Below are 23,473 nucleotides of genomic sequence, written 5' to 3'. Positions count from 1 at the left end.
GTCTATCCTGGAAACTCCCGAGGGAAGGCAAAGCCTAGCCAGAGTTGCTAGGGCCATCATCGAAGAGGGCCGGAGCGAACAACCACCTCGTCGTGACATTTACAAGGGATCACTAAAAGACATGCCCGCCTGGATAAACAGGTTTCTTACTTCCATGCGCTTCAACTTCCCTGCCATATTTATACACGATGAAGTCGGCGGTGAGGCTGAGGCGCAGAGGCTGGACTGGGGGGACATATGCGGGACTATGATGCTGGTCTTGGAGGAAGGATCTCTCTCAGCAGCGCCCTCATAGACAATATGGTGTACGCACATCAACAGTTGCCACAGATGGCCGGTGACAGCTACATCCGGTTCAAGTTTCAGATGGGCCTCAGCATTGCTCATGAGATTGTTCATCTCCTGACTGGATTCATCACTGGAGACCCTAACCCACTCACCCCCCCAGAGGTCAGCTTGCTCCGATACGGTGATTCGGAAGCTGGTGAAGCGGGTCGGTACTGGGAACATATTCTTTTTGGTGGTGTTGTTGAGTTCTGGTCCTTCAACGATGACCCTATGAATGTTCGGCAGACGGGCACTGCCTATTTCTTCGAGAACGGGGACCGGGATGCCACGGGCTATGCCGTCTCACTGGGCTATATGAACGAATTCGCAAACCAGGGTAAGTTTCCATCTTCTTATCTCTTGCGTGCGCGCTCCTCTGACGGCTCCTTCTTCCCAGTATTTACGTTTCCGATCCGCCGCTCCAGTAAGGCTGTCTTTACGACACGTGCGGCTCTCACACGAGCCAACTGCTCTGAGACGACGAAGTTGCGCACGAGGAGAAGGCAGAACCGTGCTCCGCCGGCAAACTCGCCAGCTCCGGACCATTGGAGTGCAAACATGCGCTATCGAATGCCTCCTTCCGGGTCTCAGGGCCACCCTAGGGTTCCCAGCCAGAGTACCAACTCCCAAGCAGGTGGTTCGGGTAGAGGTTATGCTTCTCAATCAGGAAGACCCAGTCAGGCCTATAACCCTCCAGCAGGAGGATCTGGTAGAGGTTACACCTCTCAGTCGTCAAGGCCCAGTCAGGCTTATCCCCCTCCATCAGGAGGGTCAGCGAGAGCCTACAGCTCTCAAACCGGACAGCCAATCAGGCCCTCCAATCCCCAGTCAACGCGGTCAGATCGAGCATACCCCAACCCATTTGCCCCCCGATCATCAGCACCAAGCCAACCCTCATACACTCAGCCGACAAGCGGCAGCCGGCCCCCTGAGTACTACTACAGACGCTGATTGGATGTTGGACCTAAGTTTGTGGTTTTTGCAAGCGATGTTGCGTTTGAAGATTGCTGCGGAACATCCTTTGTATTTTTGGAAAGTTGTTTGCCCCGGAATTGTATTTTGGACATGTCTGGGGTAATCTTGCTACGTCTTGATGTGTCCAACCCCCTATTTACATAGTTATCATTAGTGTAATTTCAGAATCCACCTCTTGTCAATACCTAGATCGTGTTTGTGTCTTTGCCTATATGCCTGATTCGTACTTGATTTACTACCTCAAAACTGAGCCTGACTAGAGGCACAAGTGTCATTTGCAAGGTGGTGATGGTACCACAACATTTCCATTGCCATTTTCGTTGTCACCTTGGGGAATAATTGCCTCTGGGTGTATGCATAAAGAAACCTTAAACTCCCATGGCGCAAGTCGACTTGTACACGGTAGAGACCGGCTCGAGCCGTCACGACAGGAAATGGAGATTATTGGTCACATCGCCTCCTATAAAAACCAAGCTCGACCATTTCTAACCTTTCAAACTTGCAGTTTGCCGCACTGGTGGGAATGCAAGGTGAGACAATGAGATGTTGATGTCCCCGGATGATATGGCGGGCCGGCATGTCTTACGCCAACGTTGAGTGGCCGCCCTAGATCTAGGCTGACCAGAAGGCAGATTCTCCCCCAACGGAGAGAGGTCACGCCTCCATATCCTCCCACAGCCTCGGAAACCATCTCCTCATCAATCCACAGTCGATCCCCATCATCTTCCGTCTCGGAAAGCGATGCAGACACCATGTTCAGAGCAAAGGGCAGCACCAGGGCAGTTGGCGGTCGTCCTCAACGGCTGAGGCCCGATGCCGGTGCGTACGGTCTCATTCCTTTGTCTGCAGAGGAGAAGGGAGCGCTAATTGTGATCAAGAGGAAGCGGGATTCTCGGCTGAAGCTCAACGCGATTCTGAAGAGGTGCCGTTTGTTGAGGATGAGCGGACATGGATACGGTGGCCTGTCTCACTCTTTGTGACTCTGATTTACCGGCCAATCTGGAAGCCTTTATGCGCCGTCTTGTCGAGTCCTGTGTCTCTGCTATTGGTTTTGGTTCTCTTTCTTTTTGCTGCTGTTCCATTTATGATTATTTCCGGGTTTTTATCTACTGTTTTTGGTATCCGGAGTGTCCAAGGCTCCACCAGAGAAGAGGGCAGGGCAGCGATGCAAGGGAGAGCTACTGAAATAGCAGCTCCTATCTATTGACGCGAAGAAGGGCTCATAAGCTCATGCCCTTGTGTACTGACCTGTTCTATCAACTTGGCTACTCAAGATCTGCCATCAAAGGCAGTTTATCGCGTTTCTAACTATTCAACCCTGTCTCAATGAATATGCTGACGAATAAATGATATTTGTCTAAGTAAAGGTGGGCATGTATGATTAATACACGAACCATGCTGAGATGATGCATCCTTGGCTGCTCATCTATGAGCACTCAAGCCTGTAAAACTGCAACTGGCCGATGAATATGTCAAAAGTCCGATGCTGATGGCATTGTTAAGGGCCTCTTCATGCCCGGAAAGGGAGCAATTCCCAAAACCGCATATTTCCAAGGTTACCAGTGGACTGGCTCCCGGCGCTTGGGGCCAGGTAATCCCTGGAGGCCACTATCGAGGCCCGCAGGCTGGCCTCCTGCGACCGAGACGCATGCATCCCCCCACAAGATGAAACGTACCGGCACTCTATGATCGGTTTTTGATCTGCAAGGCACTGCTTCAGGGCGCTTATTGTAAATTTGGGCATCCCTCAAGCTCAACTGTTATACTCTCAAGCATGGTTGTTCCATAGGAGTAATAAATCTCGCCTCTCACATTCAGCGACGCCCAGTCAGTTGCTAACAATTGTCTATACGGATGATATTAATTCTTATTAGGAAATACCTATCGCGAGATAGAAGTCTGTGAAGCAGCTTATAAGGGACTATTGCCTCGGAACCCGTTGAAAGGTAGCTTTCACTCTTGCCACTAACCTAACGGTCTATTGTGTTCCATAAAGTCAACTTTCAACATTTCCTTACTCATCTTCCTGAGAAACCTTCTCGCCTCTCACCCAAGGGTAAAAGTAGGCTTCCAGGGATGTAAGTCGATCCTCGGGAAGCCAGGTCAAGACGCACTCCAGAAAGTCAATAAACATCTCCTTGTCTGCTCCTGCCACATCATAGGCAAGAGTCTCCAGCTTCTTCTCTAGTAGCAAGGGCACAGGGCCATGCCATTGACCTAGATACTCGGTCAGAGGCGATTAAAAGAGTAGGTAAATGCAATGCAGGGAGCTCCCAGGCCTTGCTTCCTTTTTGGCACTCACCATCTTCATTCCAGTATTTAGCTGTCTTCTCTAACGTCTTGAGAAATTCAGGCGGTGGCGGACCAAGAAGGGCCGTCAGGGCTGCGATATGGTGGGCATCGTTCTGCTTCTGGGAGTCACGGTTGTACGCGCGGAAGAGGCTTTCTTTATCAAGGAGATCCCAGGCCTAAGACAAGAAACCCCAAATCGCGCCAGAAGAAGAATAAAGAGAACTTAGAGTAGGGGCGAGTTCATACCAGGAGTCCCGTGCTCCAAACATCCACGGCATTTCCCCACGTCATACCGAGAATAACTTCGGGTGCCCGATAAGCCATTGGCATGGCATTCCCGCGGTGCGCCTTACCAATGCGTGCCTGTCCCAGGTCACAGATTGTGAGTGAGCCAGCGCCCCCCCCAGCATGTATTGAGACACGTAAATGATGGTATCATCTATCACCTTTCGTGCTGAAGGTTTTTGTATCTCATTCTCTTCCACTGTGGAGAGAATCCCGCCGTCCGTGATAGCAACAAGCAGATTGTCCGAATGGAGGTCTTGTTTCTCGCAGGTTAGATAATAGCGCCTTATGCGAGATCTAGATGCTCACCAGTATGGATCACGTCTGCTTCATGGAGGTAGTTCAACCCCAGCAGCGCTTGACTGAGAGCTGTTGTGGTGAGACTCTGTTGGAAGACGTGATCTTTTGCAGCTCCTGCAAAGTCCTCAGGCTCATGCCTAAGGGTGTCATGACAAAAACGTCGTGCTCACCATGAGGACCTTTCAACTTGAACGAATCATGAAATTGCCGCACGTATTCGTGGCCAGGATGATCCATGGCTAAGCCGGGGAGGTGACGATAAACACTTAACTCGATTTCTGGCAGAATTGCATATAGTCAGTAACCAGTGCGCCTTTTTGAAGGCAAAAAGAAACGTACATGAGATCCTTGGACAGTTACACGGTGGAACCTGTGCCGTAGCCCAGCTTTGCCACTACCTGATAGCGGTTTTGAAGGACCTGACCGATTCTCATGGGATAGTAGTCCTCCCGTTTGTAGAAGGGCAATCTCTCCTCCTCCACCTTTTGAGACGGGTCTATAACCTCAAATCCACTAGACGGAAACTCGCGCGGTCGCGAAGGCGTAGATGGACTAGAAAATTGTCTCGAGGCCATGACGAGCCATGGTATGATCGAACGAAGGACAAAAGGGATGATTTCGATGAGCGGAAGAGCCGCCTCACAACCATCTTTGGGAACATGGCTTTGTACCAAAATGGCAACTTCTTGAGTCTTGAAGGAATCAGTCCAGTCGGAGTGGTCTCGTTTTCAGACACCCCTTGACGTCAAGATGGGAAATATCATTTTCAGCTCATTAATCACGCTTGTCGCTTTCCGAGTTCTTTTATGAATGACGCTTCAGCTGCAGTGCAATGTGTCTTGAAGCCCACATGGTTCCACGTGATGCCGAGCGGGGAAGATTGTCTCGCCCCGACATCAACCATATTCGCTCAGCTCTACACTCAATCTTGTCATCATCAGCCAATTGAAGCTGTTTTTTTGTTTAGGCAACTCCTCTATTCCCTGTCACTGGCCTTTTCGGTTTCTCGTTCATCCGGTCCAGCAAACATGAGCGTCACACATACGGTGCTCTTCCAGTTCAAAGCCGATGCCAAGCCCGATGACATCAAAGCGGTGCGTTCTTGTAAATCACACTCGAGAATGGTTACAGAATCTCATTTCATCTTAGGCTTGCGCTCGCTTCCTGGCGCTCAAGGACAACTGCATCCACCCAACTACCAACACAGTCTACATCAACTCACTGAAAGGCGGCCAGGACAACTCCCCGGAGGGACTACAGGTGAAGAGCCAGCCCCATGTGCCCTGAGTCTTGGCGGATATCTAATCTTGGCAGAATGGAATTACCCATGGATTTGTGGTAGAGTTCAGCTCGGTGGAGGATCGGGATTACTACGTCAAGACGGATCCCGCCCACCAGGCTTTCATCAAGAGTCTGGACGGGCTGATTGAAAAGGCAATTGTTGTTGACTTTAACGATGGTGTTTATTAAACCTTACCTCGCCTTTCTCCGTGGGAAAGGGGCCAGGCGTCGTTGATTGACTACCGTCACAATAAGGCAGAACTGCCACCTCCGGAGCATGAGGCCATCACTAGGGCAACCTTGGTAGGGCTTAAAAATCTCAAAAAAAAAAAAAAAAAAAAAAAAAAAAAAAAAAAAAAATAGATTTATCTTTCACATCTCCATATCCTCATTAAATCAAATCGCCATTTTAGTTCCGTGTCCCATCACGCTTGGTCGTTGCGTAGTGTCAGCGCATCTTCCATCTCTGTCCCACCGTGCTAAGCACATTCCATAACCTCATCCGTGCTGATTTTGAATGTCCTGGCCCCGAAAACCCCCCGGGCAAAGCTGATTCCAGAAGATTTTTCCGTCCATGATAGAAACCTCCCGGTCCCCACTCACACAGCCATTGCCTGAGAACTCTGGAGCCGAAACTTGAGCTTCATGATGCCTTCAATAAGAATGTCAATCACCCCACATCGATCGCCCAGGGCGGCCCGAAACTTTTGGACGTCTTCTTCAGTCACCTGCTCGCTATCCATGGTTGCGCGGTCAGCAAGGTAGTTGATCAGCCAGGTTTCGCGGCCGGTGAGCCCATCGAACTCGTCATCCAGAACCTTGATGAGCCTAGCAAAACTCATGCCTTGGCATTGTCCTGTAATCTCCACCCCCGCCAGGCTGGCGAGATCCTCAAGGCAGAGATCAACAGCTTCGAAATACACTTGAAGTGTTTCAACGAGCATGGCCTTGGACGTCGCGGCCGCATCACCCGGGGGAATTGGCAAAGCTTGGTAGGTTCCGGTGAAGAGAAAGTGCACAATCGTGTGTCCTACTCTCCCCGGCACGTCGAGAAGCTTGAGAGATTCGTTGGGTGGCAACTCATGGAATCTGGCGGCAAGGTCTGGGTATTTGTTGATGACTTGTCGATGTACGCGCGCTTTGGCACCTCCCATGAACTCGATCTTCAGCATGGCTCCGTAGTATGGCCTTGATGATGGATCAGCGATATGAGTGTGGGGCATGATGATGGCCATCGTAATGTACTCACGAGTCGCTGGGTAATTCACCAGAATATTGGCTGGGCATGCCCTCGAGTCGTGGCGGTTCAACAGCTCGTGCTCGATACATGGTGTCTGAAGGTTCCCTTTCGAATTTCGCGCTGACTGTGAAATCAGTGGTTTGGCAAAGTCCGACCAGCATTCAGTATATGGCTTGCACGAGGAAAGGCAAATCTTTCTCGGCGGTGGGGTGGAAAAGAGTGGAGGGGGAGTGGTGCAGGAGTAGAGGTGATGCTAATGGTCCGGAGTTGAGATCAAGTGGCTGCCTGGAAATGAGGAACGCCCGTGGTTTTAGCTCGTGATTCACTGCGCAGCTGGAAAAGACAAACCACCTTAGTAACACCTCCCTCTCTGGCCTTTGATCTCGAGGCGCCATGATTCACCCTTGTTCCGTCTTCGCCTTTCAGTCCACTGATTCATGCCATGCCTGTAAAAGGTCGACATCTTCCAGTCCCCAATGTGAAACAAGTGAGCCAGATTTGAATCAGCCTCCTCCAGCCCATCTTCTCATTCAGGTTGGGTCGCAAGCCTCTCGTTCTCAAGCAGGAGGTCCTTGATAATATCTCTCTGTTCCAGAATCTCCGAAAAGAGCGCACCGAAGACTGTCCCATCATTCTTGAGCGCTGATCGGTAAGTCCCAAGGCCTTCATCCAGTCCTAGCTCCCAACCGATTCGTGAAGCTTTCAGGATCAGGATGTTCATCAGCTCGAGGTGCCGGTTGTCGAATGTGATGTTGCTTCCGCAAACGACGTTGAGGATGCTCGGGAGCAACATGTCCATTGTCTTTACGTCAAATCCATGGACGGCGAGCTTAGCGAGCCTGTCGAGGCCGTATTCGGTGGCGAGAAAGTACGCCTGGAGAACGCGGTTGAACATGGCTTCAGGTTCATCATACCGCTCCAACTCGTCCTCGTCAAGGTCGTGTAGGTCCTGATAGGTACCGGTGAAGAGGAACATGACGAGCACATGTACCACCGCTGTCGGCCAAGCGGTGAGGTCGAGCTGTTTGCCATCCTGCGTGGCCACAAACCGGCTAGCCAGCTCCGGATGTTTGTTGATGGCCCTTTCGGGAAGGAAAAGGTGTTTGGGCCCAGCAAGTATCACCATCACCGTGCTCTGAACGCGATGCCTGTCACCACTGGTCAGCTATCAGTTCATGGGTGGTAGGGAACTCCAACTGACGAAGAATTATCTCCGGTGCCTTCAGCTTCCATGGTGTCTCTCGAATGGGCCAGTCGCCGCTCTGGACTACTCAGAGAGTTGGTTTTCTTGTTGAATCGAGGTCAGTATGATGGTAGGGCATGCATCTGAAAAGATGCCAACCCTTGCTTCGAAGATGAATTAGCTTGTGTGCCGGATGATGAAGGAGGACAAGAGACGAAGAAGCGAAGTATTCTGTACTCAGTGTAGTCGCTCTTGGAATTGTCAAGTTTCCAAACGTGATTCACTGCCGCAAGCAAAACCAGGTGTGCAGCGATGATTCTAGCCCCGCGGTCCCATACACATCCCTCCACAATGACTCCGAAAAGACTCTGCCTGGCAAACGTTTCCTACCTCGAGGTATAGGGTGACGAACAAAAGGCGTTCTCCCTGGCGATCCATCATCTTGACTTTGTCTACACCGACCAACGAGAACTGCAGTTGGCTCCCAAAATACCAACTTCAGAAGCCATTTTAGGGTGGAAAGACCACTGATGTATATACTGAAAGTTCTGGATGACGGTTCAACATACCGAGTGAATAGATGAAATAGAGGCTTTATTCAACCCCGAGATATCTCAATAGATTAAACTAAACACCTCAATTACTTGACGCAGCATAGGATCATACTTTGAAGTTAGGAACAGTTCATATTTATCCAGTGATGAGGGGTGAGCGCCCAAGGTCCAGCCGCTCACTCAATTATCATCTATCACTTCTATTTACAATCTCTGACGCATGTAACTCAACCTGCAAGAGGTAACTAAACTATGTCAACGGCGGTCTTGGCAGGAAGCCTGCTGTTGTCACTCTCGTCTCCCTTTTGCTCAACCACTTCAGGCGGAGCGTTGAGAGCCTCCTTCTTTGCCTTCTTTTGATCCCTCCACAAGAGCAGTTGAACCGTTGCAGTGATTACAACTGTTTTAGTGGTTAGTTGGGTACGGGCCATGTCTGTGAATGGTTACTTACTCAGCAAGACATTTAGAACAATAGACCAAGTGTAGCCCTTCCTAGCTGCTGGGAAGTCTGTCGTCTTCCAAACAAAGTTGGGCGCCTGAAATACACGTCAGCCGGAAATAAATTTGAGGTTAGCATCTCGAAGGAACATACCACTGCCTGCACGACGTAGGCGAGATCATTGGCCGCGCCAACAAGCAAAGCTCGCTTCTCGGTATCGGCAGTGCAAATCTCGTTGATCCAACTAAGAATGAGAGGACCGGCACCGCTCTATAGAAAGGTTAGATATGGACAGTTTCAATCTGTGATTAGGCTGAACTCACTCCAATGTTGGCGAACCAGTACACAATCATTCGGTTTGTGACGTTTCCGTATAGGGGCATCTTGAGGAGTCCAATATGGAAAGAAATCTGTATCCGGTCAGTGTCTATTCCATCACAAATCAGGTCTGATGGTACTTGCAGTGATGACAGCGCCAAGGTAGATGAAAGGATATCGGCGACCCTTCATGGGACCGTCAGAGAGCCAGCCCCATAGCAAGGCCATGACGATGAAGATTCCAGTCGTGGGCAGGGGTACTAAGAGAGTCAGCACTGAAACTTCCTAGATAATTGGCTTGATTTTTTACGGTTATTGATCTGAGGAACGGTAAAGTGCCTTCCAGGTACGGGAGGAGGATCAGCATTGAAGCTCTTGAGCCAGTATCCCATGGCAGGCTGGGGGTAACCGTTGTTCCAAACGACGTAGATGAGGGCTAAATGTCTTTGTGAGCTGCGTTTCGTTGACCTTGCGAGGGTTACATACGCAGAAGCCAAGTGTGCCAGCTGAAAAGAATAGACTTGACCTTGGCCTTTGTCCAGGGCTGCTTGCCAGCTCGGCCAACGGCGTTCATTCTCTCAACAGAGATGACACGCTCTCGTTCAGTAACCCACCAAGTCTTCTTTCCGTCCTGAGGCAGGTTGGGGAAGAAGATGTATCCCATCACAGCGAGAGGGAGAGTAATGATGCCGTCGATGATGAACAGCCAGCGCCCTGCGTCTTGGTTAGAACAGTACCGGCATGAGGGAAGACAGACACTCACATCCTTCACGTCCGTGTACTCCATTGAGATTAGTATACGCAGCTGCCTGCAGGAAACCGCTGAACATGTTGCCAATAGAGCCAGCGAGCCAGAAGACCATGGCGCGCTTGCCAATCTCGCGAGGGGTATACCAAGAGCCAAGCATGTAGTGGATACCAGGGTAGAAACCAGATCTTGATGCAGTGTCAGCACCGCTTCACAGCGACATAGGAGCAATTAACCTACTCGAAGAGTCCGACGAGGAATCGAAGAGCGTACAGCGCCTTGTAGGATTTGACTGCTGAAGTGGCGATGGTTGCGACACCCCAGCCAAGTTCCAATGAAGGGATGACCCAGCGAGGGGAAACACGGGTGAGAAGCAAATTGGAGGGGAGTTGTCCAATAACATAGCCGACGGTCCAAATAGAGGTGCCTGAGAGTGTCAGTCGATAGTTGTAAGCGCCAATTCTTTTTATACATACTCGTAACAAGTTCGTTGCCAAACATGTTGAGATCCTCCTTCATTCCACTCAGAAAGGCATTGTTGACGTTGGTTTGATCGATGTTCTTCAAAAAGTAACCGATCGAGGCAAAGGTCAACACAAAGGCGTCAACCTTGAACAGAAGCCACCGCTGCTCAGGTGGCAGCTCCCAAGTGTCCCAGAGGTAACCCTTCCAGGTCTTGAGGGGTTTGACAACGACATCCTCGTGCGAAGATCGGCTCGAGTCGGTGTCTGGCTCGCGGACATTGGCGTCGACTGCGTGCTTGGGTTCAGCCATTGTTGAAGGATGTATTTCCAACAGCTTACAGCTAAGCGGACTGCTCAGAACGTTAATACAGCCTGGCAGACAGTGCTACGTTGCAGATATATATACAGGGAAAAACTCGGGTTTAATGTCAGCTAGCATCAGATGTTGTAGCATTCACTCATCGGTCCCAGCGATCGCGTCAGCTCGCTGCAACGCTCTTGAATTTTCCCTCCCACTTTCTGGGCCCCTTATTGTAGCGCGCTATGGATCGATACAAAGTGGGATAGCCAATGGACAAGGGACGGCGACTATATGCACGGGGCCCCGGATGTTCGGACCTGGCTATTGTGGGATCGCTAGGCCATCTTGCGTGATTCCGGGTGAGGATAACACCTTATTTTCGACCCCGTCAATTTCTCCGCCACGAGATAAGAGAGCGAGAAAAAGGGCTAGATTTTTTAGGCGGATACGTGTATCCGAGATGGGCGTGATTTTTCTTTTTCAAGCGAGATCTTGGGGGAATTGAGTTTGTGAGAGCTGAGTGTCGATGGTCTGGATATCTCATCTTTGGTGTTTATCAACGTTATCAACGCACATCAACACCAACACAACATATCGACAGGCCACTTTCAGCCACTGCAATCGTGTCATAGTCTAGAACATCGTTAGTAGGGTCGCCCTTGCCGGACGGTGTCCGACTCCATGGTTCAAACAAGCAAATTGTGCTGCGAACTTCTCTGACACCATCGACACTATCCACAATGGCGGCATGCAACCCATCCACCAGACCCCCCCAATTCGTGTGATAGCAACTGTGGATCGGCCGAGACTGGCTATCGTCATCGTCGGGCGGGCTCCCGACCAAGGATGAGCCCGTCGTGCATCCCCCTGTCTCCGATTTAGGACCTTAAATGGGAATGAATCCAATAGAGGTGTTGCCTCACCGATATCCTGGACCCAACATGGAGCTCGGTTAGAGTGCAGCAGTCGCCTCGCTCACGCCATTACGCAAGCAAATATGGGGCTTCTTGCTTGTTTAATGCGTAGCAGGAATACCTCCATGTCGGCTCTACAATGATGACCTCCTTGGACAAGTGACTCTCCCTGAATATATTGCTTTTATGGCCTTCAAATACTTGCAACTCGACAGACGTCAAAAATGCCAAGGCGGCTCAACGGCAGACCAGGTATCTAGCTTTCTTGGCACTTGGCACCCTCGTGCAACGCATGCAGGTCCCGAGCTGGTGTCTTGGCGATCGACCAAGGCGTCATGGCATGGGTCAACTAATTTATAGAAAACGCTTGGCTAGTTCTCATATGTTTGACTATTAGCCCAGAGGAGTCCAACATGCATTTCAATAGTCATCGTATTCATTCCCTCTCTAACAGATTCCTGGGTTTTTTACCGTGTTTCACGCGCATTACATAGCAAATCGATCAAGACAGCCTAGAATGAGAAGCACTCAACACCAAAAGCCAGCAACGCTGACCTGTCAAGACAATAGCTTGCATCAATTGACCTTCGTGTATGCAACGGCTCATCAAACCTTCTACTCGAAACTCGCCGGACTTGGTCCATGTCTCAGTGAGTCTCTTCTAATTATAGGTATGCAAAGATATCGCGCTTCAATGCGCCAAGGACGCTTTCGTTGATGAATCCGCAGCGAGACTAGGTTAGAATTCGGAGAGAAAGTTAAACCAACAGCTGATAGCCTATAAACTTACCGACTTGATGTTGACAAAGTCAACGGAGGCGATGGTACGTGATAATGGGCATTGGTAGGTAACGCCATGAATAGCATCTATGTTAAGACGGGAGGTTAGATCGACCAACGGGATTACTCCCTTCAACAATCGGGGCTTCATCTGACCAGTCAACCAGGTATTAGATAAAGCAAATCAGCAAGATAAACGTACCTGCCAACGCCACAAGGCCATAAGATAAGTTACTCGCACTCAGCCGCAAAACCAACATGCAATAAGCTTTGGAGATGCATCACACATCAACACTGCGCCTCACAACACACGTGCACGTGTGCTCAGGCAAGATCTTATACTCTTCGTATTCCCACCTCAAGTTCTTCCTTTTCCCATTGTAAACTCTTCCCCTTTCCATTCAAATCTCTTCTCACTCTTATACCATGGCATTCACATCTACCCATTCTTGCACCGCCTGGTATCCAATCATGACTGGCGTCGATGACTTCCAGGCCGCCATGGCTGACGCATGGCGCAAGTACTACGAGGCTACCATACGGTCCTATAACACGACGAGAGTACTGGCTGTCTTTTGGGAGAAGGATGAGAGCTTAGGCCTTGGTGACCAGGCCAGACGTGTTCGGGACCTCTTTCAGTAGTCCTATGGCTATGATGTCGAGCTTTTGGCCATCACAATTCAAGATCCAAACCCAGATGTCACGATTTCTTTCAACCTCGATCGATTACTCAGTGGACTCAAAGAAGATGACTTGGCCATTTTCTACTACATCGGCAACGGCGATCAAGGGGGCTTCGAAGAAGTGCGAGCCCAAATCATCGACCCATCTCCTGCTGACATCCTCATTCTTTTGGACTGCTGTGTTGCTCCTGGGACAGTCATTGGACACCGCAAGGAACTAATTGCAGCATCAGCTTTTGACGGGACAGCCGAATACAGCCCGTCCAGATTCACTGATGCCCTCGTCGAGCAGCTACAGCACGCCATTGACAATCAACACATCCTGTCCACGGCGCAACTCTACAATCGCCTGGCCACTCGGCATTTGGCCACTCGATACTTGGCCATAGAGGGACGAATTCCCCAGCTCAATGCCATGCCCTACTTCCTCCAGAACTCTGGGGAAAACCAGGCGCCTATTATGCTGGCTCCCAACATGGCTCATGAGAATTGGACTGCAGGGGCGATTTTGCCAATCTTTCAAAGCCCAGTCGTCGTTATCCTTCACTTCCATCTTCTAGATACTCACGCTGCAACTTTGAACCAGTTGAGACATTGGCTCTTCGAAAACCGTCCTAATAATATCAGTAGGGTCAAAATGGAGTCTATGTTCCTATCTTTACCCAAAGGTGTGATTGCCATCGTCAGGGCTACCTTGGATATATGGTACACGTTACGCGATGGCCCTGCAATTTCATTCATTGGCTTTGAGGAAAATTACGACCCTTGTGTACACAATCCACCAGTTATGCCAGGGGCGATACGACCCATTTGTATAACTGAGATTTAAGGAACAAGTCACAAAATACAATAAAATATTCGAAAAAGAAATCATTTTAGACATACTTTTATAAGTTTGGTGAAAGTACAAGCTATATCCTTTAACCCCTATAGTCCGTTTCTATGTCCTTGGATCCTAAAAGACTACATAATGGTCGCCTCATTAACCTCGCAAATCAAGCCGGCAGATCAAGTTGGCAACGTGTGGGGGATAGAGCAGATAGACAATTGATTCTTCCGACATGGCCGATTGGCTGGCGGGAATTGTTGCGGAATTGGGCCAACTCCCGTCTCCGTATTCCGAAACTCTTTGCCGACAACCCCAGTTCATGATGGCGGTTGTCTACTAGTCATACACCATCAAGGGCAAGATTGTATTTTGAGCCAATTAGACCTCTCTCTTTCGTAAGAGAGAGAGGTCTTGCCGTGCCCCGACCGTGTCACCTCTCTCGAGGCCGACTTTAAGAACGGCTTCCGGACAATCGATGAACTCCAATGCCTTGAGGCGGTCCGATGGACCCGGTTGACCTCTTGGTCTTGTTAAACTCTACTCAATCCTCGTCAGGTCAGGGATGCTTTTAGTCATGGACCCTTTCCTCGGCAAAAGCCTCAGTACCTCTATCGGATCTAATAGCATCAGCTTGTTACCATCATGCGTCTTAGAGCCATTCTCCATGCAAGTGCCATCTTCGTGGCTTCGATAGATACATCGTTCGTGCTACCTCAGTTCCAATATACTTGAGACGTGTTCAGCCGTGTATTAACTACATCAAACGACTAAATTCTACCTAGGTTTGCCATCGGAGCGAGGCGTATTGTTCCTCTTGACAATGACGGCTCATTACCTCGGCCGCTTGATGAAGGCTTCATCGGCAAGTTTCCAAAAATGTCCCACGAACAAGCAGGTTATCTCCGACACTTCTATAACCTGGAAAGCCAAAAAGACGGCGAATGGCGCCACATGGGTTCTCAAGTTGCCGGCCAGGAATGGCTTGATGGGTATCGATACCAGCTGGCGACCATGGCATACGCTGCAGGAGCAGCTCATTACTTTCGGCTGCCCCTTCTGAGGTCTCTATTCAAGAGCTTGTTTGAGCAGCTCATCTCAAAAATGCTACTGCGAGATGTTTGGGGCTATTGGTATCTCACTAGCCACAGCGGCACTCTTGTAGACCCTGATCTCACCGAGCTGCGGAAACCCTGGGCGGATCCAGTTGCGAAAGAGAACATTATGGAAAGTTTTCAAACGCTCTATTGAAAACTGTTAATGTCTTGCTAACATCTTCCAGTATTCTGGTCACCTCCTCCACATGGTGTCATTGTACACGATGCTGTTTGACGACGACAAGTACAATGAACATGGTGCTCTGGAGTTCAACTGGATGCCAATCTTCTGGGGTATGGGACCAGAAAATTTCACCTATAACCGGACGTCCCTGCAGCAAGCGATATTGAAGGGGATGGAGGGAGAAAATTGGCTCGGCGTCTGTTGTGAGCCAAACAGCATCTTTGTCGTCTGCAACCAGTTTCCTGTAAGAGCACCTTGACCCATTCTCCTATCGACTGATTCTGACGCTATGATATCAAGATGATCGGGATGCGTTACAACGATGTTCGGGACAATACCCATATAGCCCCTGCCGTTCTTGAAACATACGAGGAGGCGTGGAAGTCCAAGGGCATGTTCCAAGACGATGGCCTCATAATTGATTGGTTTTCTCCAAAGCAAGACAGAAAGACACTTGCAGAAGACCCCGGGTTCACAGCATGGTATGCGATGGCACCGAGACAACTTTTCAAGGGGCTCAGTTGGGCTAATCGATAACAGGGGTGCTGCCTTTATGAACGCTTGGAATCCAGAGCTGGCAAAGGTCGCGTATGACACGGCATATGACAGGATTATGGAGATGATGATGCCACCGGAAAAGTCTACAGCTGCGGAAGCGTCAACGGCCTTGATATCCAGGGCGCAATCTCCCGGTGCTCAGCAACCCATGACCAAGCCTATCCTAGGATACGCAGCGCAGATGATCTCTGAACTCGGCGACGAGAATACCTTGGACCAGTACATACGCTTTGTCGACCAAACTTACCCCCCGACCTGGGAACAGGGCGGGTTCTTTTACCCGACCACTGCTCAAGGGAATGGCAGTCTGCCCCCAATGGACTCCTTCACCGGGAACGCCGCCATCCCCTATGCGAGGCTGAATGTCTTCCAGGGCCAGCGAAAGATGTACGAGAATCCTTGGACCAACAATCACTTTTCCACTTACCCATTCATCTACAACGTCGACCTCTCTAGCGGCGTTGACTTTCTGCGCGGAAGCTGGGATGAGGATCTTGAAGCCATGGCTGTCACTATGCGTTCCTATTCAGGAGAGGACAAGACGTGAGTATTGGATCAGCTTTCTCTCCCCCTAATTATTCGCGTCTAACATGCCAACTCCAGTGTTAAGCTTCATATTTCCGGACTTCGTCCTGGAAAATACAGTGTTTACCAAAACCAAGAGCTTCTTGGCGCGTACCAAATCAAGGATAGGGCAGACATGATCCAGCTTGAACGGAGAGTGACGGGGGACGACATGGATATTGTCATACAGAGTATTGGCCCTGTTTCAGTGCTTCCTCCCCTGCAGGTATCCCGATGGAAATCGGTGCTGGAATGGGGCATGTGCATCTTGGGTACTCGAGGCACATACCTGACGAGGTACCTTCTTTGGGTCTGACATTTGTGCATGGAGGTCTCACATCAGGCCCACGTACAGTACCAAGCAATCAGTCTCTCGAGTAGTGCAGAGTAAATTCCTCCAAGTCAAGTAACGAGGCCACTCCAAGCCAGCCCGAAGATAGGTCACTAGACATTAGCAAAGAAGGCGCTGTGAGCTAGCAGTAGGCCACAACTAGCGAGACTTCTTAACGTATAATTAGAGGTTCATTCCATTAGTGTCGTTTGCAAGATATGAGTGATATAAGGTGTTAATTGTGCAGCCGAAGGTATCATTGAAAAGTCTACTCTACTCTACTCCTCAAGATCTATCTTCCAAGTGTAGGCCAGCTCCTAAAGAGAGTTGCAGCGAGCAACCATAACACCTGAGACCCAGCCACCCACTGTGACGGCCAAGTTGCATCCCATCGAGGATCCTACATCGCCTTCGGGATGGTTCCTCTCATCGTCATCTGAATCATCCTCACCAAACCATTCGTGCTGGTAAATCTCTCGCTCGCCGATGGGGAATCCATCCATCTCTCGCATCCACATGAATACATTCCGCGTGGCGAGTTCTAAAATGTCCCTATCTGGGTCCAGCCGGGTGTAGTCAACTGGATTAGCAGCCGTCAGGGAAGGCGATGTTGGTCGAGAGCGAACTATTGTGGCCAAGGTCGCTGCCTCCTGGACTTCCTTCCTCCGTCCTGTGCAACTCCAAATGATCTTGGAAAACTTCAGCCCGTGTCCGCCTGGGCATGCTGTGTGAAGTCGCACATCAAGATCTAGGTCATTGATTGCCGTTGACCCCGGCAGCGGATACGGATAAATCGGTGGGAATCTATACCTGGATATTCCCTGGGTAAGGAATGCCAATGTGAACTCGTCCTGGCGTGAGATTGAGGTGGCGCTTTCCTGCTGCTGAGTGACGGGATTCTACACAAAGGATAAGACAGTCCCGGTCCAGGCCGCCTCGTGAAAGTCAATCCTGTTAAGGCCGAGAAGTCCTCCAAGGTTCTTTAAGAAGCCCTTATGCAGGCCAGCGATACTAGCACCGAGCCATAGGAAACTTAAATGGGGGCTCCGAAGGGAGAACGTGCGAGCCAGAATATCTAGATCTCCTGCCTTTCTTGACTGAAGAACAGCAATAGTGCCTTGTAGCCATGGGCCAGAGGCATTAAATAGTATACCAGGCTCGTAGAAGATGCTCCCGAGGATAGATTTCACGCCGTGGGCGTTGCATGATAATGTTAGGAGTCTATCAAATTGCCGGAGGTCCCGTCCCCAGATTGGTTCCTCTGGCGTTGCACTGGTGCTGATGCTGATTCTTGGTGGTCTTGCAGAGTACATGCGAGGTACGGGCAGCCAGACATTCTGCCTGTCGAAATTGGCCCAGGGGAGCATCATAGCCGTCGCGAAAGCCCCACGGTTTTGGTCGTCAGCAGAATGAAGTGCAGAATACTCAGCGATATACCGAACTGCTGTCTCGAAGGGTGGGCATTGTTGTAGGCTGGGCGTTGTACTTCTCGAGACGCTGGATAGCCGGATAGCAGGAACTGCTTTAAATGTCGAGGACCAAGGAGACAAGAGTTTAAAGCGCCTGCACGAGATGAAGGCTCTCCAACCCTACCCCGGCGAGAGGACAGCCGCCCACCACCGTGCTGCCTCGTCACTGACGACTCCAAGCTCCACGATCGCGTCTGCATTTCTCTTGTCGTAGGACTGGCTGGCCACCCACTCGGCTTGGCTGTCGGTGTACTCAAGTGGTGACGCCTGAGGTATGATTTCGACCCAGCGAGCCGATAAAGCATAGGCCCATGCCGAAACGAGAACTGTGAGATGATTGTCGTATTGTTGGAACCACGAGGACGGTGGTACGGGTGCCTTGGTTGACATGAAAAATCTCGTAGGCGTAGCGACATACGGCAGGATTTGAAAAGGCTGCTCGAAAGAGGGCAAGTCACAGGATCCTGTCCCAGGAACCCACGTAGACGAGGCTGTCAACAATCCAGAGCCATCGAGTTCAAGTCCGACAGGACAGTAGGGGTGCTGGGGGAAGAGATGCTCGACTTGGAAGCTGGCTGGAAGAAGCTCAGGGTCGTCGGCTGCCTGCTCCATTGAGGCCGACCAGGTTTTGTAGCCATTCTCGTAGACTAGTCGATATTCTTCTTCATCTAGCCGTAGCGGGTCAGCTGCCATTATTTAGATAGAGTAAAATATGGATGTCAGATGTTGTGCTGCTGTCGTCAAGCGGTGGGAGATGGATGAGGAGCTGCTTTGTTTAACAACCTTTGTGTGTGTATACCGATAATGCAGACCCAGTATGCAATTCACCGCTTAATATAGCTATAGGGAAATCAACCAGGCGTCTTGCTGCCTAGAACAACACGTTACGATCTCGAGGAGGCTGGGCCTTCTGGCTTCTCCATTAGAGAAGAGTTGTTACCGCCAACGTGATATAGCCTGAATACTGTCTGTTAATACAGCCTCGGCCTCTGACAAGTACTAAGAGAATGGCAAGTAGGTGGTTAGCATAAGTAGAGCTGTTTCATATGAACCGGGTCATTCATTTAAAAAGGTAGAGCATACAGCATCCCAAAACCAGACACTCCCGAAAAGCCCATGGCAAGATTTGAAAGGGCCGTCAAAACAGGGCATGCCGAAGGTCCTTCCCCAGGGAACTCACGTAGACGAAGCCATCGGCAAGCCAGTGTCATCGAGTCCGAGACCCGTGTTAACCACTATAGACAAGATAAAACTTTGCAGTACACGGTCTAGTACGGCTGTCTACACCAACGTAGCCCAGGCGCAAGGATCCCAAAAGAGCAAAAGTTCACTCAGTCAACGCAAAAGCCATATCCCTCTCGCCTAGCGACCAACTCAACCTCAGGTACGCGCATTCTGCAGCAGGTTCTTCAGCAGCTGAACCTCGAGCTTCAAATTAACAATGGTCTCAACTAGGATGTCGATGAGAGTTCGCTTCTCGCCAATACTCTCCCGGAGAGACTGTGCATAATCGTGACTGACGGGCTCCAGCCTCTGGGCACGCTTGGCCAGATACCCGTAGAGCCAGGTCTCGTGCTCCCCCAGTTCAAACTCCTCTTGTCTGATAATTCCGAGGATATCTATAAAAGTCATGCCCTCGCCTAGCTTGGTGAGCTCGAGGGAGGCGAGGACAGAGAGGTGCTCGAGGTCGTACTCGACGGCGGCAGCGTAGACCCAAAGGCTGACAGCAAAGGCCTTGACGTGCTTCTCCTCTGGAGTTTCCGCTTCAAGATCTAGTGGCTGGTAACTTCCAGTGTAGAGGTAATGGATGAGGATGTGGGCTTGACTCTCGTTCATCTCGGTGAGGTCGATGCGACGGTCGGCGAAGTGTGCGGCAAAGGCGGAATGTTTATCGATGACACCACGTGGGACCTTGATGACCAGCTTGTTGGCAAACTCTAGTTTGTAAGTGGCACCCATATACGGCCTGAATAGATGGTTAGTGAGATAAAACATGGCTTGGATGAGGAGTGTGTGGATGCAGGGTTACGCACGACTTGGACGGGGTGGCACCCTTCTTGGAGGGAGTCTGGGGGACATCTCCGGGCCCGTCATTGTCGGTAGCTTCAGTCTTCATCTTTAAATGTACCAAAGATGTGGTCTGGCGGAAATTGTTGGGTGCGGGCTGTTGTTGTGGCTTCTTTGTCCGATGGTGATGCGGGATTGAGACCAGTACCAAGAAAGACAAGGTGAATGATGGGGAAGACACCTCGTCATCAAGAAGAAGAAAAACACGGAATTCACCATGCCGGTGACAGACGTCTCGACGGGCAACCCACCAATAGACAACACTGCTTGGACAGTGCAATGAAGCTGACAGAGGCACTCAGTCAGATCTGAAGCGAACAGCCACAAAAACAAAGCACCCATACATGATAGCAATCTTGTTCAGTGTTAGTCAACGATCATTTGAGTTAAGCTAGCTCATTCTACAGTACAAAAGCGCGCATTGTGACTAACATCTTGACCAGCCGGGAACATTACAACCTGGATCCCAAACTCGAGCCGACGACCGACGACCGACGACCAACGACACTTCCCCTCCTCTCCACACAATCGAAAACAACAAAAAACCTCTGGGCCTACTTCTCCTTAAGAGCGCGGCGAAGGCGCTGGTTCTCCATCCCCATCCTGATCATCGCCTCGCAGACGATACCCGTGATGGGCCGGTTGTGCTTCATGTCATCACTCATGCCTCGGACAACACTGGGGGTGGCAGCCTTGCCGGCCGTCATGACCTCATGGGAAATATAATCCCGGAGCCAACCAGAGATCTTAGTGTGAGTGAACTCCTCCTGGTCAAGGATGGTGATCATGGTGCCAAGCTGTAGCATGGGAGTGAGAGCCACTAGCTCGTCGGTCGCCGGATCTTCGATTTGATAGAGGTTGTACTCTCTCGCGAGGTCGTACATATGGACAGCCATGCAGAACTGGAACTAGGTCTTATCGAGCTCTCGACTTCCGATCGCCTTGAGATCCTCGTAACGTTGGGTGTACAGATAATGAACCAGGATGTGAGCGGCTCCTTGGGGGACAGGCTTCATGTGAAGCTGGTTGTGTTCGAACCTGGCTGCAAAGTTCGGGTGCTTTCGAATGAGGCGACCGTGGACCCAAACATGATTACCGTTAAAAATAAGCGCCGAGACGGTGCCCAGGTAAGGTCTCGGTCGCTGGTTAGTCACTCGTGAGGTCCGGCCGATCTGCAATACTCACGACAGCGTGCCTTAGTTGACAGTTGCGACAGTGTTAGACATTGTCAAACTAGATCGTAGAGGACAGCGAGGAGAGTCGGTGAACCAAGGAACCTTTCCAAAATCTTGTTCCAAAAGCGTGTGCAAAAAAACTGGGTGTACGTTCAGCGCCTGTGGATGAAGGTTGAGGAGAAAAGAAAGGCCAAGGTCGTGAGTCGCGGAACGACGTGCTTTTGTAGCCAGCCTGTTGCCGCTGTGATTCACTGTCACTGAGCAAGGTGAGCGACAGTGAATCACAGGCAACAAATTTTGCTACCTAACGAGACTTGTTTGTCGTCCAAGCCCATCCTCCAGAGTGTTCGCCTCTTTTCCTGAGGGTCTTGGTTGCAACCATTTGCCATGCTTAGCGAGCAGTTGAGGTCATCGCCAACCCCCAAGGCTTCTCCTCTCGGCGCCACAAGGTGAATTCCATGCCAACCATTAAAGTCATCGGGCGAACGCCCAATAAAATATCAAGCATCATGATCGGAGTAACTATATAGCAAATTCAAACTGAGAACCACGATGTATACTGTAATCCCAACACTCCTAGCAGCCAGTCATGAGCTGGCCCAGCCGGGGCCGTCTAATCTTGCCGGACAGATCCAAGCGATGTCTGCTGGTCTGGGTGGCACCATAGACAGACAGCACTTTCCCATATATATTGTTCGAATAGCGGGAAAGACTTAGGATCTCCGTCGTCACAGCTGCAACGTGCCCCCAGCGACAACAGTGTCTGGGTGCGCTACCCATGGCCGCGCACTAGGAGCCAGTATGAACTGTCCGAATTCCTGCTTAGTTAACACTAGCCATGGTCTAACAGTGGAAGCTACTGACCGAAAACTGTCCGTCCAGGTTCTCTTGGCTGGGTGAACCCGAGGCCTGAGCCTTGGACAACTCTGAAGGGCGGGTGAGGGTCTCCTGCCATTGGCGCTGAAGGAGGCGCTGGTCATTGCTGATAGCCTTTTGCTACCATGGCGCGATGAGATCTTCGAGTGCTTACATCCTGTGTAACGTGATTGAAGAGTGCCCGTTGCCTTGGGTTTAATGGATGCACCAAGGCTGTGAACCCTCTATATATAACCACTCGACCAAACTCACTAGACAACCCAGTGAGCCATTCCTCTCTCAGGTGTATACAAAGTCGACAATAATATGGACCGTATCTTCGGGAATCCAGCGTGTATACACGTGGCCGTCTTAGAAAGAACCGACTACAGGTTTCTGGATACTTGTAGGTCCTAGATATATATTGGCTTCACAGAGTCAGCAACTTCCAGGTTCGGGTCAACACGATGTTCTCACATTTTATCAGGCCTTCCGCCGATGCTGTAAGCAGACTGGTCTATGATACAGCCTAAAAGTTCAGGATAAGCATCGCAAAGTGCTGTCTGCTTCAGCTGTAAACTGAGGGCACTGTCTGCGTTCGTAGCCAGCGGTAATGTTTCTCAAGGCCATTGCGCGAGATGTTCCAGTTGATTGGAGCCCACTTCAGAGGCCTTCTTCTAAATCTTCCGCGTTCTTTTCGATCATAGTCAAACGCCGTCCAACTTCGAGCAAGAGGTCAAAAACAACGGTATGCCCTGACTTTAGTAGCCTATCGGCCAGCGTGATGCTATCAATGTAGCGACCCGACCGCGAGGGTAGGCATAAGCATGAGGGTGTATAATGATGTAGGAAGAAGAATAAGAATGCACCAGCCAAAGCCGAGCTGATGCAGAGGCTGGTCCTCCAGCAACCGGACCAAAGCCGACATCTTGCCGGTCTTGTCCAGGTACACCACCGAAGATGAACGGGAAACGGCGGACAATGTGGGAGTGACGAGCCATCTGAGCATCTTGTACCCAAAATATATATGTAGTAGAATTCGTGAGGCAGAATCTCAACCTGAAACAAACAGGAAAAGGTGTAGGATATGATCCAAGTTTTGGATGTGGAGGCGGGTTGATGATATATACCCAGGCAGCGTGCCCAGACCGTCGTTTCCAGCCACCAGGGCGCAAACAACATACTTGCTGCTTGCGACCTCCTAAGCTCAGTTCATGCGTAGAGCATGATGACGACTAGATGCGATCCCCAAATGGGACTGAG

At 50.4% G+C, this 23,473-nt stretch overlaps 10 protein-coding genes across 10 annotated transcripts; 4 read left to right on the top strand and 6 right to left on the bottom strand.

Moving 5' to 3' along the window:
* Positions 1-300: 300 nt before the first annotated feature.
* LRP88_04838 (uncharacterized protein) lies at positions 301-755 on the top strand (the record flags this gene model as incomplete). Its single annotated transcript, XM_083241404.1, has 2 exons — positions 301-668; positions 725-755. The coding sequence occupies 2 exons, from the start codon at positions 301-303 to the stop codon at positions 753-755; spliced, it is 399 nt and encodes a 132-aa protein (XP_083102552.1).
* Positions 756-3,316: 2,561 nt separating this feature from the next.
* On the bottom strand, positions 3,317-3,924 carry LRP88_04837 (uncharacterized protein; the record flags this gene model as incomplete). The annotated part of the gene is made up of 3 exons (XM_083241403.1): positions 3,317-3,519; positions 3,605-3,770; positions 3,841-3,924. The coding sequence occupies 3 exons, from the start codon at positions 3,922-3,924 to the stop codon at positions 3,317-3,319; spliced, it is 453 nt and encodes a 150-aa protein (XP_083102551.1).
* A 1,283-nt stretch (positions 3,925-5,207) lies between these two features.
* LRP88_04836 (Dabb family protein) lies at positions 5,208-5,649 on the top strand (the record flags this gene model as incomplete). The annotated part of the gene is made up of 3 exons (XM_083241402.1): positions 5,208-5,273; positions 5,329-5,439; positions 5,494-5,649. The coding sequence occupies 3 exons, from the start codon at positions 5,208-5,210 to the stop codon at positions 5,647-5,649; spliced, it is 333 nt and encodes a 110-aa protein (XP_083102550.1).
* A 410-nt stretch (positions 5,650-6,059) lies between these two features.
* On the bottom strand, positions 6,060-6,789 carry LRP88_04835 (uncharacterized protein; the record flags this gene model as incomplete). The annotated part of the gene is made up of 2 exons (XM_083241401.1): positions 6,060-6,648; positions 6,710-6,789. 2 exons carry the CDS (start codon positions 6,787-6,789, stop codon positions 6,060-6,062), a joined length of 669 nt encoding a protein of 222 aa, XP_083102549.1.
* A 437-nt stretch (positions 6,790-7,226) lies between these two features.
* Positions 7,227-7,933, bottom strand: LRP88_04834 (uncharacterized protein; the record flags this gene model as incomplete). Its single annotated transcript, XM_083241400.1, has 2 exons — positions 7,227-7,848; positions 7,902-7,933. 2 exons carry the CDS (start codon positions 7,931-7,933, stop codon positions 7,227-7,229), a joined length of 654 nt encoding a protein of 217 aa, XP_083102548.1.
* Positions 7,934-8,682: 749 nt separating this feature from the next.
* Positions 8,683-10,716, bottom strand: LRP88_04833 (major facilitator superfamily domain-containing protein; the record flags this gene model as incomplete). The annotated part of the gene is made up of 10 exons (XM_083241399.1): positions 8,683-8,837; positions 8,889-8,973; positions 9,030-9,146; positions 9,200-9,286; positions 9,348-9,454; positions 9,505-9,630; positions 9,681-9,908; positions 9,958-10,130; positions 10,183-10,369; positions 10,419-10,716. 10 exons carry the CDS (start codon positions 10,714-10,716, stop codon positions 8,683-8,685), a joined length of 1,563 nt encoding a protein of 520 aa, XP_083102547.1.
* A 2,111-nt stretch (positions 10,717-12,827) lies between these two features.
* Positions 12,828-13,043, top strand: LRP88_04832 (uncharacterized protein; the record flags this gene model as incomplete). Its single annotated transcript, XM_083241398.1, has 1 exon — positions 12,828-13,043. The coding sequence occupies one exon, from the start codon at positions 12,828-12,830 to the stop codon at positions 13,041-13,043; it is 216 nt and encodes a 71-aa protein (XP_083102546.1).
* A 2,188-nt stretch (positions 13,044-15,231) lies between these two features.
* Positions 15,232-16,629, top strand: LRP88_04831 (uncharacterized protein; the record flags this gene model as incomplete). The annotated part of the gene is made up of 4 exons (XM_083241397.1): positions 15,232-15,435; positions 15,492-15,673; positions 15,732-16,292; positions 16,353-16,629. 4 exons carry the CDS (start codon positions 15,232-15,234, stop codon positions 16,627-16,629), a joined length of 1,224 nt encoding a protein of 407 aa, XP_083102545.1.
* A 1,604-nt stretch (positions 16,630-18,233) lies between these two features.
* On the bottom strand, positions 18,234-20,229 carry LRP88_04830 (uncharacterized protein; the record flags this gene model as incomplete). Its single annotated transcript, XM_083241396.1, has 3 exons — positions 18,234-18,781; positions 19,502-20,079; positions 20,147-20,229. The coding sequence occupies 3 exons, from the start codon at positions 20,227-20,229 to the stop codon at positions 18,234-18,236; spliced, it is 1,209 nt and encodes a 402-aa protein (XP_083102544.1).
* Positions 20,230-20,734: 505 nt separating this feature from the next.
* LRP88_04829 (uncharacterized protein) lies at positions 20,735-21,064 on the bottom strand (the record flags this gene model as incomplete). Its single annotated transcript, XM_083241395.1, has 1 exon — positions 20,735-21,064. One exon carries the CDS (start codon positions 21,062-21,064, stop codon positions 20,735-20,737), a length of 330 nt encoding a protein of 109 aa, XP_083102543.1.
* Positions 21,065-23,473: the final 2,409 nt, after the last annotated feature.

This window comes from Fusarium phalaenopsidis, assembly GCF_050370095.1.
Source record: "Fusarium phalaenopsidis strain FUZ10S chromosome Unknown contig_32292, whole genome shotgun sequence".
Taxonomy (NCBI): domain Eukaryota; kingdom Fungi; phylum Ascomycota; class Sordariomycetes; order Hypocreales; family Nectriaceae; genus Fusarium; species Fusarium phalaenopsidis.
Note: the sequence above shows the minus strand (reverse complement) of the source record. Positions and strands in the feature narration are given on the sequence as shown.